General features: G+C 41.6%; 1 protein-coding gene across 2 annotated transcripts in view; it reads right to left on the bottom strand.

Annotated features, from left to right (window-relative positions):
* The window catches only part of triob (trio Rho guanine nucleotide exchange factor b), a 105,242-nt gene that overhangs the window by 36,963 nt on the left and 52,914 nt on the right, over nt 1-15,365 (bottom strand). For both annotated transcript variants that reach the window (XM_040117200.1, XM_040117201.1), the window contains 9 exons: nt 14,950-15,141; nt 14,668-14,799; nt 13,838-14,068; nt 12,098-12,220; nt 11,376-11,567; nt 8,997-9,166; nt 8,556-8,730; nt 3,424-3,619; nt 2,207-2,373 (listed from right to left, as the gene is read on the bottom strand). In XM_040117200.1, the coding sequence (XP_039973134.1) occupies nt 2,207-2,373; nt 3,424-3,619; nt 8,556-8,730; nt 8,997-9,166; nt 11,376-11,567; nt 12,098-12,220; nt 13,838-14,068; nt 14,668-14,799; nt 14,950-15,141 (1,578 nt within the window). The remainder of the gene's footprint in view (nt 1-2,206; nt 2,374-3,423; nt 3,620-8,555; nt 8,731-8,996; nt 9,167-11,375; nt 11,568-12,097; nt 12,221-13,837; nt 14,069-14,667; nt 14,800-14,949; nt 15,142-15,365) is intronic.

Consider the following 15,365-nt stretch of genomic DNA (forward strand, 5'->3'; position numbering starts at 1 on the left):
CGCTGTCTACCTCTATCAGCTCTTAAACATTCTCTCCCTGTGCCCCAACTCTTGCCCTTCATCTATGCCTTCTCATATATTTTCTTCATTGCTTCTTCAACCCTTACACTGCCTCATTCCCTTGCATCCTCATTCTGTTCCTGTTTCAATCTCTTGACTTTCTTAAAATCTCACCTTGCACACATTTCTCTACCTCCCTACCCTATCTTTTCTCCCTTCTGTACATAATCTCTTTAGCTACCACACCCCCTGCCTCACAAACACATGCTCCTGGGTGCACAAAAAAAAATCCCATTTGCTCATTGTTTTAATGGCCTAGTTCTAGCCAAAGGGTAGTCTCTCAAAGACACCTCTCTCTCTCTGACTCAGCAAGCACACCTGCCGTGTGGGTGACGGGTAGAAGTGCAACCGAAGCTCGGATATAAAAGTGATGATGCAACGCAACTCTGACTCTTTTTTTTTCCGCAGCTTCATCGGGGCTGATGTTTCCATTGCATTTGCAATGTCCTGAGGCAGGACAGGTATGAGTGTTAGCCGCAGAATATCAAAGGAGGTGCATGACATAACACTAATGGGTGAACAAATAGCAGCAACTTCAGCAATGCTGGTATGGTATGGCCTAACATTAGATTTACATAATATAGTCCAATATTTCATCACGCCACTACACCTGACACCACTTCGCTGTTCTTACATTGCTTTTATCTTTGTTATAACCCCTGCTCTATCCCTATTCTTGAAACGGTGCCATTTCTTAATGACATACAGAAAACAGTCCTAACAAGTAACCACCTCTGAGTTTGGGACATTTGAGGCCAAAAAAAAGGGAAAAGGCACTAACAATAGCAATGTAGTGCAGTGGTAATGTCTGTCTAGGATTTAAAGGCTGGGATATTTATAAATAAATCATCAGCAGAAACACACAGGCAACAATTACCAGATTATGGTTGTGTCCAACTTTAGTCTACTAAGGTTGCAGTTATTTTTTCCCAGGATTCAGTGCATGGGGCGTGACAGTGAAGCTTTCCCATGAAGGAATGGACGGCGAAAGCAGATTAGGTGTATTTTACACTGAAATCTGGGAAATCGACGTGAAAACGACGTTGTAGTTTATAAAGTGAGCTGAAGGTCATTCAACTATATTTACTAGATTAGGAAACAGAAGCCACCTCCTAAGACAATTCGGATTTATAAATCCTTATTAGCTGCACAGACAGGCATAGGATTCTGTAATAGGCCATAGCTACATATTCAACACTTCCTCTCTGTGGGCAGATGGGTCAAAATAACACCATAGCATCATACTGGCATCACAGTATCATCACTGTCAGATCTGCTCAATCACGGTGATACCTGTCCCTCTTCTGAAATGTTTTGCTGCAGTACACTTTGGGTGTAATATTGATTTTTGTAGTCTCAATTTCATATCTGCCACCACTTTTGTCCAATTATTCATTAATTCTAGCGCAAGCTGAGGCATAAAGCCTGTTGTTATTCAGCTGTATCACAGATAACAGGCCTTGTTATGAAAATTGGCTCCATGTTTGTTCTTGTTTTGCCCTGAAACATCTGTAGGCTACATTTAAAACACCACACAATTTTCTTGCAGTGATTCTACTCAAACACTGAATGAAACTTGGGGGGGGGGGGGTCGCTAGTTGACATGGCCTTCACTGACACAACAATAAGCTAAGAAATTCCATCCCTTTCTTCCCCTATCAAGTCAGATTCTCTCTGGTCCATCTGTCTCCTTTAAGCAAGAATTTCCATTTATCTTGCTCTCTCTTTGAATCTTGGCTCAACATCCTCATCTATTCCCCAAAGTGAGAGACAGATACAGACAGATGAAATACCATGAGAGAGAGAAAGAAAGAAAAGGGAGGGAGAGAGGCTGTTGACACAGGATGAGTCATCTACCCATGGTCATGTACAGACAGAACATGCTGTAGCCTTTTTAGCACTTCACCACACTCTGCTGTAACAGTCTCAGTGGCTTTCCACATATCAGTTTGATCTCTGTCTTAAGAGGGAAAAGCATTTCAGAAAGCCCTGCCTGTCTTTATTTCCGAAATGCACACGTGACCAATCATATGCGAACACATGTATGAGCTCTGTTTCAACTTCCAACATCTCAACTCTATGTACAACTCATATATTTAAATAAGCCTTAAGTCTCCAAAAGAAAGCTGCTGTCCTGGTTACGTACCTGTTTGACTTCAGCCTGTAGATGTCTTAATTGGACACACTGCTCCAGGTGCCTCCTGTGCTGCTCTGCTGCCAGGTCCAACTCCTGCTGCTTCTCGTGGAGAAACTCTAGCAGGTCCTGGACCCGTGTGGCCATATCCACATCTCTGTCGCATAACAGCTCCACACCTGCACGCAATTGACATTTCATTACATGACCAATAACAATCTATCTTTTGTCACATATGTTTATGTCCTTTTTCCCCTATTATTCCCTCAATAATCACTTATTGTTACTGACAAGGCTAAATGGGTAGGGAATGAAGAGGTATTTAGCTATTCTATGCACATCTCTGCCATATACTGAATCCACCCGCTGAACATGAAAGTACATACAGAGGTATAAAATATACACTTCATGAAATTACTTTGTTACCTCCATTCATAGAATGATAAAAGCTGGGTGGCTTATGATTTCACATGTAGTACAGTACAATGCTGATCCTGAGGAAGATGACCAAATTACGTCATCTTCTGAAATGTTCTGCACAAACGCCTCTTATGTCAAATTTAGCATTTTCAGTCTTGCTCTCTATAGCAGCGTTGTGTGCCAGTCGGGATGCTAGCTGCAAGGCAGGCCTTGGTAAGGCAAGCTACACTTGCCTTACGCTTGCATAAAACAGTACCACTAAGGTAGCCATGTAGCTATCTGTAGCAGTGTAGCTGGCTGACTGCAGAGCCATATCTGTGCATTATGTCAGATAGATTTGTACTGTGACAGTCTCTGGGGTGAAACATCACAACAACACAGCAGACGTGGTCCTGGTCATCTAAAAAAAAACGTATTTCTGTGTTTGTTGCCCAAGAGTGGTTTAACCAGATGGTGAACATGACTCTCATTCCCTCCTCCTCTTTCCCTTAAATTTCTTTTTCATTCCCTCCTCAAGTTATTTACTCACTCATTCACTCCCAACTTATCCAGCATCGATCTCCTCCTCTCTCTTAAACTTTCTCACTTATACCATTCGACCAACGATTTTATTTCTGTGCACCTGCCATTTTAGCTACGCCTCCGTTCCTTTACCCTCAGTCTTTGCCAAGTTTTCCCTCCTCAGTTATTTACTCCAATTAGTTCAAAGAGATTCATCATAGATATGAGAGTACCCTATGTACACGTGTAGGGCATTCAGTGTGTGCTTGAATAAATATTCAGGAAGTGTATTAGATTCCCTCACTCACCCGATGCCTGGACCTCTGTGACATACTGCAGCAACTCTTGCCCCTGGTGGATGACGTCAAAGGTGAGGTTGTTCATAGTCAGTGCCTTGTCTGCATGATGCTGTAGCCTCTGTTCGGCCAGTGTCAGGTCCTCCGTGTCGAAGTCACTCATCTGCTGCGACAGTTCCTCGTTCCATGACTCAAGGTCTGAGATGATCTGCGAGGGGGAAAAGGGACAGAGAGAGTAAGAGACAGGAAAAAGGCTTATCTTACACATGAAAGGGGCGAATAAAATTACTCTTTACTCATTCATAAAAATGATCACAAAAACAAATTTATAATTACAAATATATTTTGCTTGCCTTTTTTATGTCATTTGATGGTGAAAAGGAAAAATGGAAGATTGTGTGAAATGATGTGGGACAAAGGTCCCTGACTGAATTACAGCCCAGGATGTCAAAGTTTCAAGGTGCATATATCACACTGTTAAGACAACGAGATGCCTTACAACAATTACTTTCACAAGCACAAACAAAGGATTGCAAAGCATTCAAAATATAAAAATAAAAAATAAAAAGCAGAGCCGTTTCATCAGTCATGTAATTTAATGATTGCGAGAATTTTTGAATACCAAGTCAGACAGTTTAATTGCTGTGATCCAACACCTTAAACTGACTGCCAAAATAACGGATATCACATATTACACTGGTGATGTACGGCTGGTAAAGCAGATGTACTGAGATGCCAGCACTTGTCTCTGACTGCCCACACAGACTGAGTCAGATACTATGAGCACCTTGATCCTGGCACCATCCGGCTCTATCTTGTCTTTTTTTTAAAAACAAACAAAAAAAAAAAACCCAGGCAACCTCAAGAGGTCTATTCTACACTTTGGATCAGAATTTAGCCACCTCTTGCCCTCAGGCATATGGAGTTAATGTAAACTGTCAAATCGTGACCATGGCCTTTATTTACTGTAACTGATGAGAGAATCAGTCTTTATTTGAGACACACTGATACTATAAAATTGATTTTAATTATAATTCCCCTTTTGTGTTGGTATATTCTATTATATAATTTAGTAAACGTAATAATCCCTGCTTCCTGATTTACTCTGTTTGTCGAAATAGCTTGCTGTCACTGCTGTGTGCCGTGGAGAATTCCTTTGCATGCAAGGAATTTACTATATGACATCTGCAGGATGTGTTCAGTTTTATTAAATGCATCATCGAGAAAGAATCTAGTTTCATTAAGTAGATTCGATCCGAGTTCATTTATAATTAAGAACAGTATTTCTAGTCAAGAGCAGCAAATTTCATTGCATGACTATGTTGTTATACTTAGAATGAATGAAAGGGGTGAAATAATGGTCTGGGAAAGATGATTATCTAGAACTTCTAATATCAGAACAGTGCAGCTATTGGTAATGTCATTATTTTCCCCCTTTTCCAAGGCTTTATTTGGGACTTGACTCTATTGGCACGAAGAGACTGCATCCCTGGCTTTTATTTGGGGCCCGGTCTGAAGTGAAATCCTATCTCAATGTCAGATTTGTGCTTTTAAGAAGGACTTGTACACTACTGCTGCCCCTAGGCTACATGGGTGAAAATCTGATGATTTTCCAAAGGTTTGACACTTGTCTGACACTGTCCTAAATCCAGCTGCTCTGTAACCTTATAAACTAATGTCAAGAATGTGTCACTTTGAAATGCCCGGTGATACCATGCCCTGACAGCTGGACATCAATGAGAATGAATCAGAATTCATTATTCACCTGCGGAGAGGAAAGTTCAGCGAGGTTAAACGTGGGACAGAAAAAGTAAAGGGAAACAGTGATACACACCCAGATGTCGAAAGTGAGATACCATCGATGTTTGCATGTCTCCACTCATGTGTGATAAGATAGAAAAGCAATGGTTAAGTAAGATGATTTCTTAAGTGTAAGTGAATATCTGTATGAGAATGTGATCCTCTCAGGCCATGCCATTCTTAATTTAATTTATCTCTCAGGTACTTCCCCCGGCTACAGCTGATCCTGTCAAAGTATGTTGTAAATCAAGAGCGCTAGAGATAGAGGTTTTATTCATAATGCAGAAACAATGTACAGTGATAAGACTTGGTAAAGGATGGTTGCGCATTTTAGCTGTAAGAATTTACTGCAGGCTACGTATATGACTGTGGTATTTGTCAAATGCAGCATTTAGGGAACACCAGGGAGTAGCTAATCTTTGTTTCTTCGTCTCTTGTAATTTCTTCCTTCCACTCAGTTTCATTTAGTTTCTTGTAAATGACAAAATGAACAAGAGGTTGTTTGTCTTTTAAGTATTTATTCCTAACTTAATACCTTATAGTCCATCAATATAATATATCACTTAATGTGATTTGCCAAAAACACCAGCAAGTTGCAAACTTTCAATTTCAATAACTCAAGATCATCATTATATTCCTCAAATTTCTCTGTGATAGAGTGCATTGCTGCTCAGGCAGTACCTACCTTCCCTGAGCTAAGTATGCAGTGGCAGGATATCTTATGCTCACGAATAGCTTCTTTCCACACATTCAACTAGCACAGCAGGTAGGTCACAGATAGTAAGGGACCTGCTGAGCTCTCTTAGAAACAAACAGATGACGGAGTGGCTCCTAAAACCTGGATGCAGGCAAGCCTCGGACTAAGGAGATATCCTCTAAATGAGGAAATCCATAGTAAAGCAACTTTTTTTAATGTCTTGGACAAGGCTATTAAAAATCCATTAAAGTCGTACTATCTATTACTCGAAACAATATAGAGAAAACAATACACGAAAGTCTATTTCATAACTGGAAGTCTCTTAGTGCACTGCTCCTATCCACTGAATATGTTTATACAAAAAGTAAGATAAACCTCTTATAATAATGTAATAAAGAGCCTATTCTCTTTCCACATAGAAAAGCGTGCTTCCCCTATGACAATGTACACCAGGAATTTGGATCACACAAATTCCCCTGCTATAAATTCTCCTCTGTATAGAGACACGGCTTCTTTAGTTAGCACACAAGAGTAATGTTATCAAACCATTAGTACCCTCTCTAACCAATGTGATGATTTTACAAATCCGGCAACAAAGTAGAAACTTACCAAGCACCCATTTACACTCTTCTCTCCTCTCCTCTTACAGTTGAGTAAAATGCCCTCTGTGTGCAAGAAGACCATCTCCCTCAGCTACCAACACTGTGAAAACCAAGTAATGGAGGAGATAAGCCTCCTCTCTCTGATATGTTTTTTTTTTCTCGGTGGTTTGCAGTGATACAGAGCTTATCGTCAGAGAAGAAAGCACTGTGAGACGAGTGCATGTCTTACCTAAACTTGTGCCCTCACCTCAAACACACGCCTCCAGTCAAGCCAGGTGGGAGTGTCGTAGTGCATATGCATGGGTGTGTGTGTGTGTGTGTGTGTGTGTGTGTGTGTCTGTGTTTGAGCAGGGAGTGGAGGGAAACAAATGCCTCCTCCACCCATCTTCATGCTTGGGCACTGTGTCATATTGAGCCTGTGTTTATGTGTGACTATTTGTGGGCGTACTAGCAAGGTTCACCACCATTCCCTGACCTGACACACAGAGCTAATTTAAGACTTATCTGTTCTTTTGGAATGAACAATGCAGACACAACAAACTTTAAAGCAGCAACCGAACTTCTAAAGGCTCACAGTGAATGAGAAATCACGCACGGGCAGACTTATAAAATAATTTTAAGTTAAATATTTAAAGTTAATGTGGATGTTTTTCTCATTCTATGGTGTGAAAAGTGGCTATACTTGAAGTTTTGCATCTATTAGATAACATAAGAAGTATTCTATCCATGTCATCTTCCCCCAAAGCAAAGTTTGTGTCTCGAAGGTTGTTGGTGTAAACAAATAGCTTTTTCCTGCTGAAAATAGCAGGGCAGGCAAAGCAAATGTTCTGGGTAATAATAGAAACATAATGACAGCTACATAATCGTCTCATCATCTTCACGGACAAAAGGTGCTAAGCCTAAAAATTCTGTGCATCTCAAATCAGGTTTGTCAGGCATTACAAGATGTTACCTTACAGAAAATTCTGAGATGGATTTTGTGCATTCACATCCATATAATGAAACGCAACTGACACATACTAGAGTTCCTTCAGAGAAGAGGGAGTAATTGGACCACTATTAATAAACCACCCCCCTACACACACATTTTCATTCAAGATCCACTGGCTCACCATGTCTGCCGCAATTACTTTCCACAACTCCTCTTTTTACTTAAATTATCCTCATGAATATGAGCCTACAACTCTGCTCTGGGCTTTTGCTTCTAAAATGACAGAATGTAGTTCATCTGCCAACATAATATGACTCAACAAGTCTGATTTAATGGCCATGAAAAATATCACGAGAAACATAAAAAAGTTATACTTTAAAAGAGCAGTCATCACATCTGAGCACCAGCTGAGAAAAGCATTCACTCTCACAGCGGGGCGTTAAAGAATTAGTGGATACAATGCAGCCAATTGCAGGTTGGAGAGGGGGAGACAAAATTGGAACGAGTCAGTGGATAAGATGCATCAAGTGGAACTAAATGCTTTTTTAATGTAGCACATGCAACAGTGAACCAGCAGGAATCCCCGCTACAGGACTCAATCTCTCTTCTACAGTGTAACGGTCCACCAGCTCAGAGTCACACTCCTTTCGGATTAGCAGTATGTCCCTTGCCACATGTAACTGATCCCAATACATGTAAGAGAAAAAAAACAACATGACTCCATTTTTTCTTTCCAACTAATCACACTCTTTGCATTTTTCTTTTCACCACCACTAGTCCTTTGGTTTTTTTTTGTCAGCTTTGCTCTCTTCTCTTCACCCTTTCACCCAGCACCTTCCTCCTGTCTGGAAGTTTAAAAATTCTGGTTCGCCCCTGATTTTCATTGCTCACTAGTGAGGCTTTTTTTCCAACTATTTTTCCCCTCAGATGTCATACATTCAACTCTCTATTTTCTATTATCCACCAACCGGCCATTCCCACCCTTTTTTCTTGTTCTCTTAACCCATCTCCTGCTTTTTCTATCTTGCACACTCTCACTTTTGCCTGAACATTGTGGGATAGAGCAAAAATAAATATTCGTCACACACCAGACCTCCATCTCCTGCCTACTCACGTCGATCGCGTCCCTCTCAAAGATGCGGAGCTGGAGAAAGAGCTCCAGTTTGATCTTCCTTTCCTGGAACAGCTCCTCCATCTGTCCCTGGGCCTCATCCAGCTGCTGCAGCACGCTCTCGATGTGGGCCATTGAGCTGTTGTGGGGAGTCTTGTTGCTCGAGATGGCAGAGTCTCTGTGGAGAGAGTCAAAAACAGGGGATTTGGAGGCACAGTGTAAATGTGGTCAGAGATGTGGCTCCTGGGTCTTGTGAAGACATCCCTGTGGAAATTACTGAAAAAAATATTTTTTTCTTTTGAATAATTTCCCCTTTACTTTGCTCAGTTTAGTTGGTCTGTTACAGAAAATCCCTTCTATCTATTGCCTTAGCTTTAGTATCTATTTTCCTGTTACTTCACTATCATATGATTGTCCAGTTTAGCACGTAAAAACAACGTTAACCTGAGCTGTTGTATGAGGTCCTCTCCCTCCTTAATGACATTGACAGTAGCCTGCAGGGTGGTCTGCTGCTGCTGGCCAAAACGCTTGATCAGGTCCTGCACTGCTTCCACCGACTCTGCATACACATCATCCAACAGTTCCTTCTGAAGCTCCTCCAACCATGTCCACAGCTAACAAGTGAGTGACAGAACAGGCAGGCCAGTTAAAATGTAGAAAAACACAGGGCACACCTCCAAGAGAAGAGAAAAGAGCAGGAAGCAACCAAACAGCGCTGTAGTTAACAGCAGACACATGATGGCAGAAAGGAGGGGGGGCACACCCACAGAGCCGAGAGCTGAATGCAGATTTGAGAACTGATAGAGAAGATGCCACATGGACAGACAGAAGATGGGAGACAGAAATAAAATCCTGAAAGCCGGTGTTTTGTGAATGGTCAACTTTGTAACAGATTAGCCATCTGGGTGAGTTGGCTCGATATACGAAAGCCCTGGCAAACCATCCAGGCTGCAGGAGAGAGACCCTGGCACCCACGGTTCGTCTAGCACCCTCACCTCCTACTCAAAACCACGTTCACTTTTGGTATTGTTACCATCATCCACTTAGTAACATACTGTACATTATATATTATCTGGCATGTATATAAACACTGACACTAAATATGCAAGTGAAGTCACCTCACTAAGTGAGTAGTTTTTGCAACACAAAATGTTTTTCATTAAAGCCTGGTAGCAGTTTATTTTTGTAGGCCAGACTAGAAATGCATAAAGAGATGGTGCTTTTTATCTGGAGTAGCTTTATCTGTCTGCTTCTTGAAAATCAGTGCAGATGACTGCAGTTCATGCTCTGTCTCCACAGTTAACTGTTGTTTGATGCATTTCAACATGCTGGACTGCATCCAAAGGCTCCTGCAGAACTAGAAGAGGTGATGGTAAGGAAGGGCGGAAAACTTCCCTTGTACACACATACACACACCGAAGGACATGGCCTACAGGCACACACTAACTCAAAGGCTCACATACACGCACACACACACACACACACACACACACACACACACACACACACACACACACACACACACACACACACACACACACACACACACACACACACACACACACACACACACACACACACACACACACACACCACATGGTGACCTGCACCAGTTTGAGCCGACAGATGGGGTGAAGGAGATTAGTCCATATGGACATTAAAGACTAGCTTCATTAATAACACCATGGCTCTGACTATGTAAACAGGATGAAGTGTTAACACATGTAGAGCACAGTGCTCTGTCAGTGTGGAGAGGTTCATTTTGACAAAGATGTACAGTGTATGACTTCTGCATTATCATAACACTGTGAGAGGAATTTATGGAGTGCGGCAGTGATTAGCATGTTTAGGTATATTCTTGGTATAACTCCTACTCTTTCCTGTGTACTTTGCTTGTTCTATATTTTTAAAGGAAAAAGGTAAATAATACTAAGGAAAATTAAAGGCATGATTGTCGTTATCACAGTGTAGGAGGACGCAGATTGCCTTTAATTTGTGTAAACACAAGTGCACTACAGAAGGAAAGGAAAGCACAGAGCAGGATAATGTAATGACTTTGGCAAAAACAAGTTCAGGAGCATTTTGAGGAATAATGCATGTTTACACAGAAGAACATGCCCATTCAAGCACAAGTATAGAATCTCTCTCACGATGAAGGCAATGTCTTAAAAAGCAAATACTGGGTCATTTTTGGTGCAGTTGTGTAAAGCACTATAAATTTTGATCAAAACCCCTGAAGTGTGTGATGTATTCTTTTTGTGAGTGGCCCATTGGACATAAACTGCGACACAAATTCAACACAGTTATCAATCTCGGCAAAATTAAAATGACACATGCAAAAATAAATTGTGATCAATCCTGCAAATTTCATGGTATATCATCTGTAGGTGGCGCTACAGAATTATGATAAATTTAGCTAGTCATGTCATTGTAAAGGTCACTTTACAAGGACACAGATACGTGAAGCAAAATGGCCCTTGCATTGCCATTTTAACTGTTAGAATGTCTACAATGGTAACCGTTATAGAAGAATTTCCCATCCCTTTTCCATTTTACCATGGTGTGTGAGAGGCAACAGCAAAAAAATGACCAATGAGTCAGTTGTGGATGGTGGACAAGATATGACTGGCTCTTACTGTGATTTCTACCTACAATGACAATTAGGAGTTGGATCAATAAACCGATATCCCTCTATTTTCTTGGCTCCAGACTTGATACAGAATTAGTAGCATAGAGTTTTCACTTTAGGCAAAACTGAGAAGTCAAACTGACAAGGTAAGTGGGGCTAATTAAGTTGGAGAGGAGAGGAGAGGAAATACACACCTCTTTGACATGTGTGTGGAAGGCAACAGACATGTCCAGGAGGACTTTACGCTGTTCGACACGTCTCACAAAGTCCTGGATACGATCTTCTAGCTGGTGGGCAGCCTGGTAAATTTCCTCTGGGTCACACTCTCCAGTCTGCGCCAGCTGCTCTGCTGCCTCTAGCAACTTGTCAGCATTGGTGTAGGTGTTCTGAAACGTTAAAATGAAGTATTTTTAACATGAGAGTACAGTATCTCATACATCTCATAGAGCACAGTGGTGCAGTGGTTGGCACTGTTGCCTCGCAATAAGAAGTGTCAGGGTTTGACCCTGGGGCATGCTCTCCCCGTGATCCGGTTTCCTCCCACAGCCCAAAGACGTAAAGGTTAACTAGCAAATCTAAATTTCCCGTAGGTGTGAATGTGAGCATGACTAGTTGTCTGTCTCTATGTGTCACTGATTTAATGGGGACCTGTCCACGGTGTACCCCGCCTCTCGCCCAATGTCATTTGGGAATGACTCCAGTCCCCAGTGCCCCTCAAGGATAAGAGGGTATGGCTAATGGATGGATGGACGGAGTATCTCATGCACTTGACAGCCACAGCTAACTGAGGGAACGGAATGGCGTGCAACATTCAGACTTGTATGTTTTTTCATCGATTTGATGCCTAGAGGACAAGGAATGTCACAGGTTGAAGAGTTGTGCTTTTGCTTTCAAATGCATTACTTTTCAAACTCACCTGTGCAACCTCTTCAAAGTCTTCATGCCTCTTCTGCAGAGCCCTGGCCCTGTGCAGAGACTTCCCAACACCAGTGTGTTTACTGAGGAAGGCCTCGCCATGGTTTTCTATCCAGTCCAGCACCTTGAAATACACACACACACACACACACACACACACACACACACACACACACACACACACACACACACACACACACACACACACACACACACACACACACACACACACAGACAGTATATGCCCATATTTAAAATATGCACAACAACAGAGGGCAACCATATATTGAGAACGCAGTATACATTTCTAAACACTAGGTGGTGCAACTGACTGGAATGGCTGCTTTCGGATCACATAAGAGTTACAGTAGTCTATAGATGGCATATTTCTCCCCCTCATCCCTCCGTCTTGCTCCCTCTTCCCCTCTGCTCATCCCTCTTTTCTTTACTCTTTTTCTTCATCTGCAGTCTGTCATGCGTAAATTGCATAAGTCTGGACCAGTAGGTTTTGTTAAATAGGCAATCTGAGCAGTGAATACTGTTTGTATAATAGAACAGTTTCCTATTTTTATGAACTATGGATTCAGTTTATATGTGTATGGTTGCTAGTAAAAAATGTCTTTTACAAAGTGTCAACATTTCCGCTGTGGATGAGATTAGCTATAAATCTTTGTACATAATTACCTTATTATCTATTAAACAGATGGCCATAGTCCATCTGTCTCCGTGGGGTAATGAATAGGATTTATTTTTATGATTTTTTCAAGGTCTCTGAGAGAATATTTTGACGGGGCAAAGCACATATGAACACGTGCACAATGCCCTCGACACTGTGACAGTAAATTGCATCACCATGGAAACCACTACCAAGAGACAGGGGGTGATGAAAGAGTGGATGAAAGATGGGAAAGACAGATGCGCAGAGATACGGCAAGAAAGAGAGAAAGAGAGAGAGGAGGGAGGGGGCAGAGAGGCAGAGAGAGTGCTTGCCCAAAGGGTAGAAATGCAGAGATGACACTATACTCCAACTCAGTAGATTCGATCCAAGAGCTCTGCCATCCAGACAAGTCACACAGAAAGATAGAGACAAGTGGAAGGGAAAAGGCTTTGAAGAAGCTGGAGCTGATTATATTATAACCTTATAATCACTATCCAGTATGGATCCTTACAGAATATCCCTCTGCTAAACAGCAATTCAGAATTCATGGATCTTCATGACCATTAAAATATAGTAAGGCAGCAACTTTTAACATATGTATCGCTATTCAATTTGCCTACTGTTTGTATAACAGAACTAACTATGGATACAGTATACATGTGTGCTGTTGCTATAAAATGTCTTTTAACCGCAATATCTTACACTGAAAATCACCCACAGGGAAATAAAGAAAGTTTTACAGGTTCACGAGTATCAAACTGAAATGAACGGCCACGTAATGAGAAGCCTTGTGAAAAGCTCAAAAAGTAGATTAATACCAGTTAAAATGACAGGACAGATCTGAACAATGGTAGTGCTTTATGTTACTTAATGGACTAGCTATAGGCAGATTTAATGAGTATGGTAGCTAATTGAGACATATGGGAAATATGGGACAGAACTTTCTTCAGTTTCTACTGTAATATTTGATGCGTGCGTGAGTGTGCATGTCAGCCCATGTGTGCAAACAAAACCCGCTGAAGCTCACAAATGTGCAGGTCTGTATTTGGATTTTTGCTCTGTATATCTGTATGCGTCGCTTACTTGCTGTACATCCTGCTGAAAGACACACAGCTGCAGGCGCTGGTGCAGGCGAACCTTGCGATGCTGCCAGATGTTTTCCAGCTGCCTCTGGTGATGCAGCACCTCGTGGATGATGTCCAGGACATGGTGTACAGCCTTGGAGTAGTTAGCTGATGCCATCAGTGAATCAGCGCTTCCTGGGGTCAAAGGTCGCTGCAGTTTGTCCAGTAGAGACTTGCCATCCTGGCTTACCTGTGATGGTAAACATTTAGCTTGACATATTCCAAACACTAATCAAGGATCTCACTTGAAAATAATGAAATGTCTCAAGTCTCAGCTGCTAAATTCCTCAGAATCATTATTGAACAGAAGCTGGGCAGAATGCATTGATCATGTTGGTAAAAAAATAACCTATCTACTGGTATAACAAGAAAATTCATTTATTTGGTAAAGAGATTCCCTCTTAGTCAACAATACAGTCACCAAAAGTCTCACTTTAGGAGGTCAATTTTCAATAAAATATGGGGATACTAACTTAAGGAGCAATCAACTGTCACTTGGTTGAACTTGAAAAACATATTCAAAAAGGACTTAATCCTGTTTTATACATTATTTAAATGTACTTTTCCCCTCTTGCTGTGTATCAATTTCCATAGTTGTTTTTCAGTCACTTGCCTGATTTGAACTTGTGCAGATAAAACACATATAGATGGATCAATGGAGAGAGTTTATATTGTTGTTGAAGGTATGTGTGTATATTTTGAATACACGAATTGCACGCTCACTTGGGTGTGCGTTCAAGTTCTCGCGTGTGCGTGCCTGTGTGTGTGCGAGCGAATGGATATACTGACCTCGGAGTATGCGGTGGTAATGTGCTCATATAATCCCTGGTGATGGTGGATTGTGTCTTCCAGGTCCTGGAGTTCAGAGGGCAGCTCTCCTTCACCACATGCTTTACACCACGGCTCCACTTTACTCATGTACTGGGGGTAGAGCACACAATACATATACTTACATACATACATATACATACATGCATTTCAGTGAGGTTTCAGCTTTCCAGTTGAAGTTTGGTGACATCATCAGAGCTGTACTTCATCTTCTGTGTGTTTATCACTGTCCTGCGTCTGTACCTGGTCTGCTTTCTGGTGGAAGCTGGCAGACATCTCCAGCAGGGTGCTGCGTTCATCCAGTGCTGCAGCGAAGGCCTTCCACTCCTGCTCCAGCTGGCCTGAGATCTGCTGGATCTGCTGTGACGCATAGTGGCCTGACTCCAGGAGCCGGTTCCCTACTGACATGATCCGATTGATGTTCACATACACATTCTGTGTTTAAGGATAAGGAGAGACAGAGAAGCAAGATGTCAGAGATTAAAATACGTACCAAATGAAACTGTTTTAATTCAATCAAATACTTAATATAATGCTTAATTTGTTTCATTATCCTTAACATGTTTTTGTATACAGATAGACAGACAGACAAAATGAATACTAATGCTAACAAAGTTGTTACAATCAAAGTCCAGCGGTTTAAATCTACAGACAGCTGA

The sequence above is a fragment of the Xiphias gladius genome, chromosome 22 (assembly GCF_016859285.1).
Source record: "Xiphias gladius isolate SHS-SW01 ecotype Sanya breed wild chromosome 22, ASM1685928v1, whole genome shotgun sequence".
NCBI classification, from domain to species: domain Eukaryota; kingdom Metazoa; phylum Chordata; class Actinopteri; order Istiophoriformes; family Xiphiidae; genus Xiphias; species Xiphias gladius.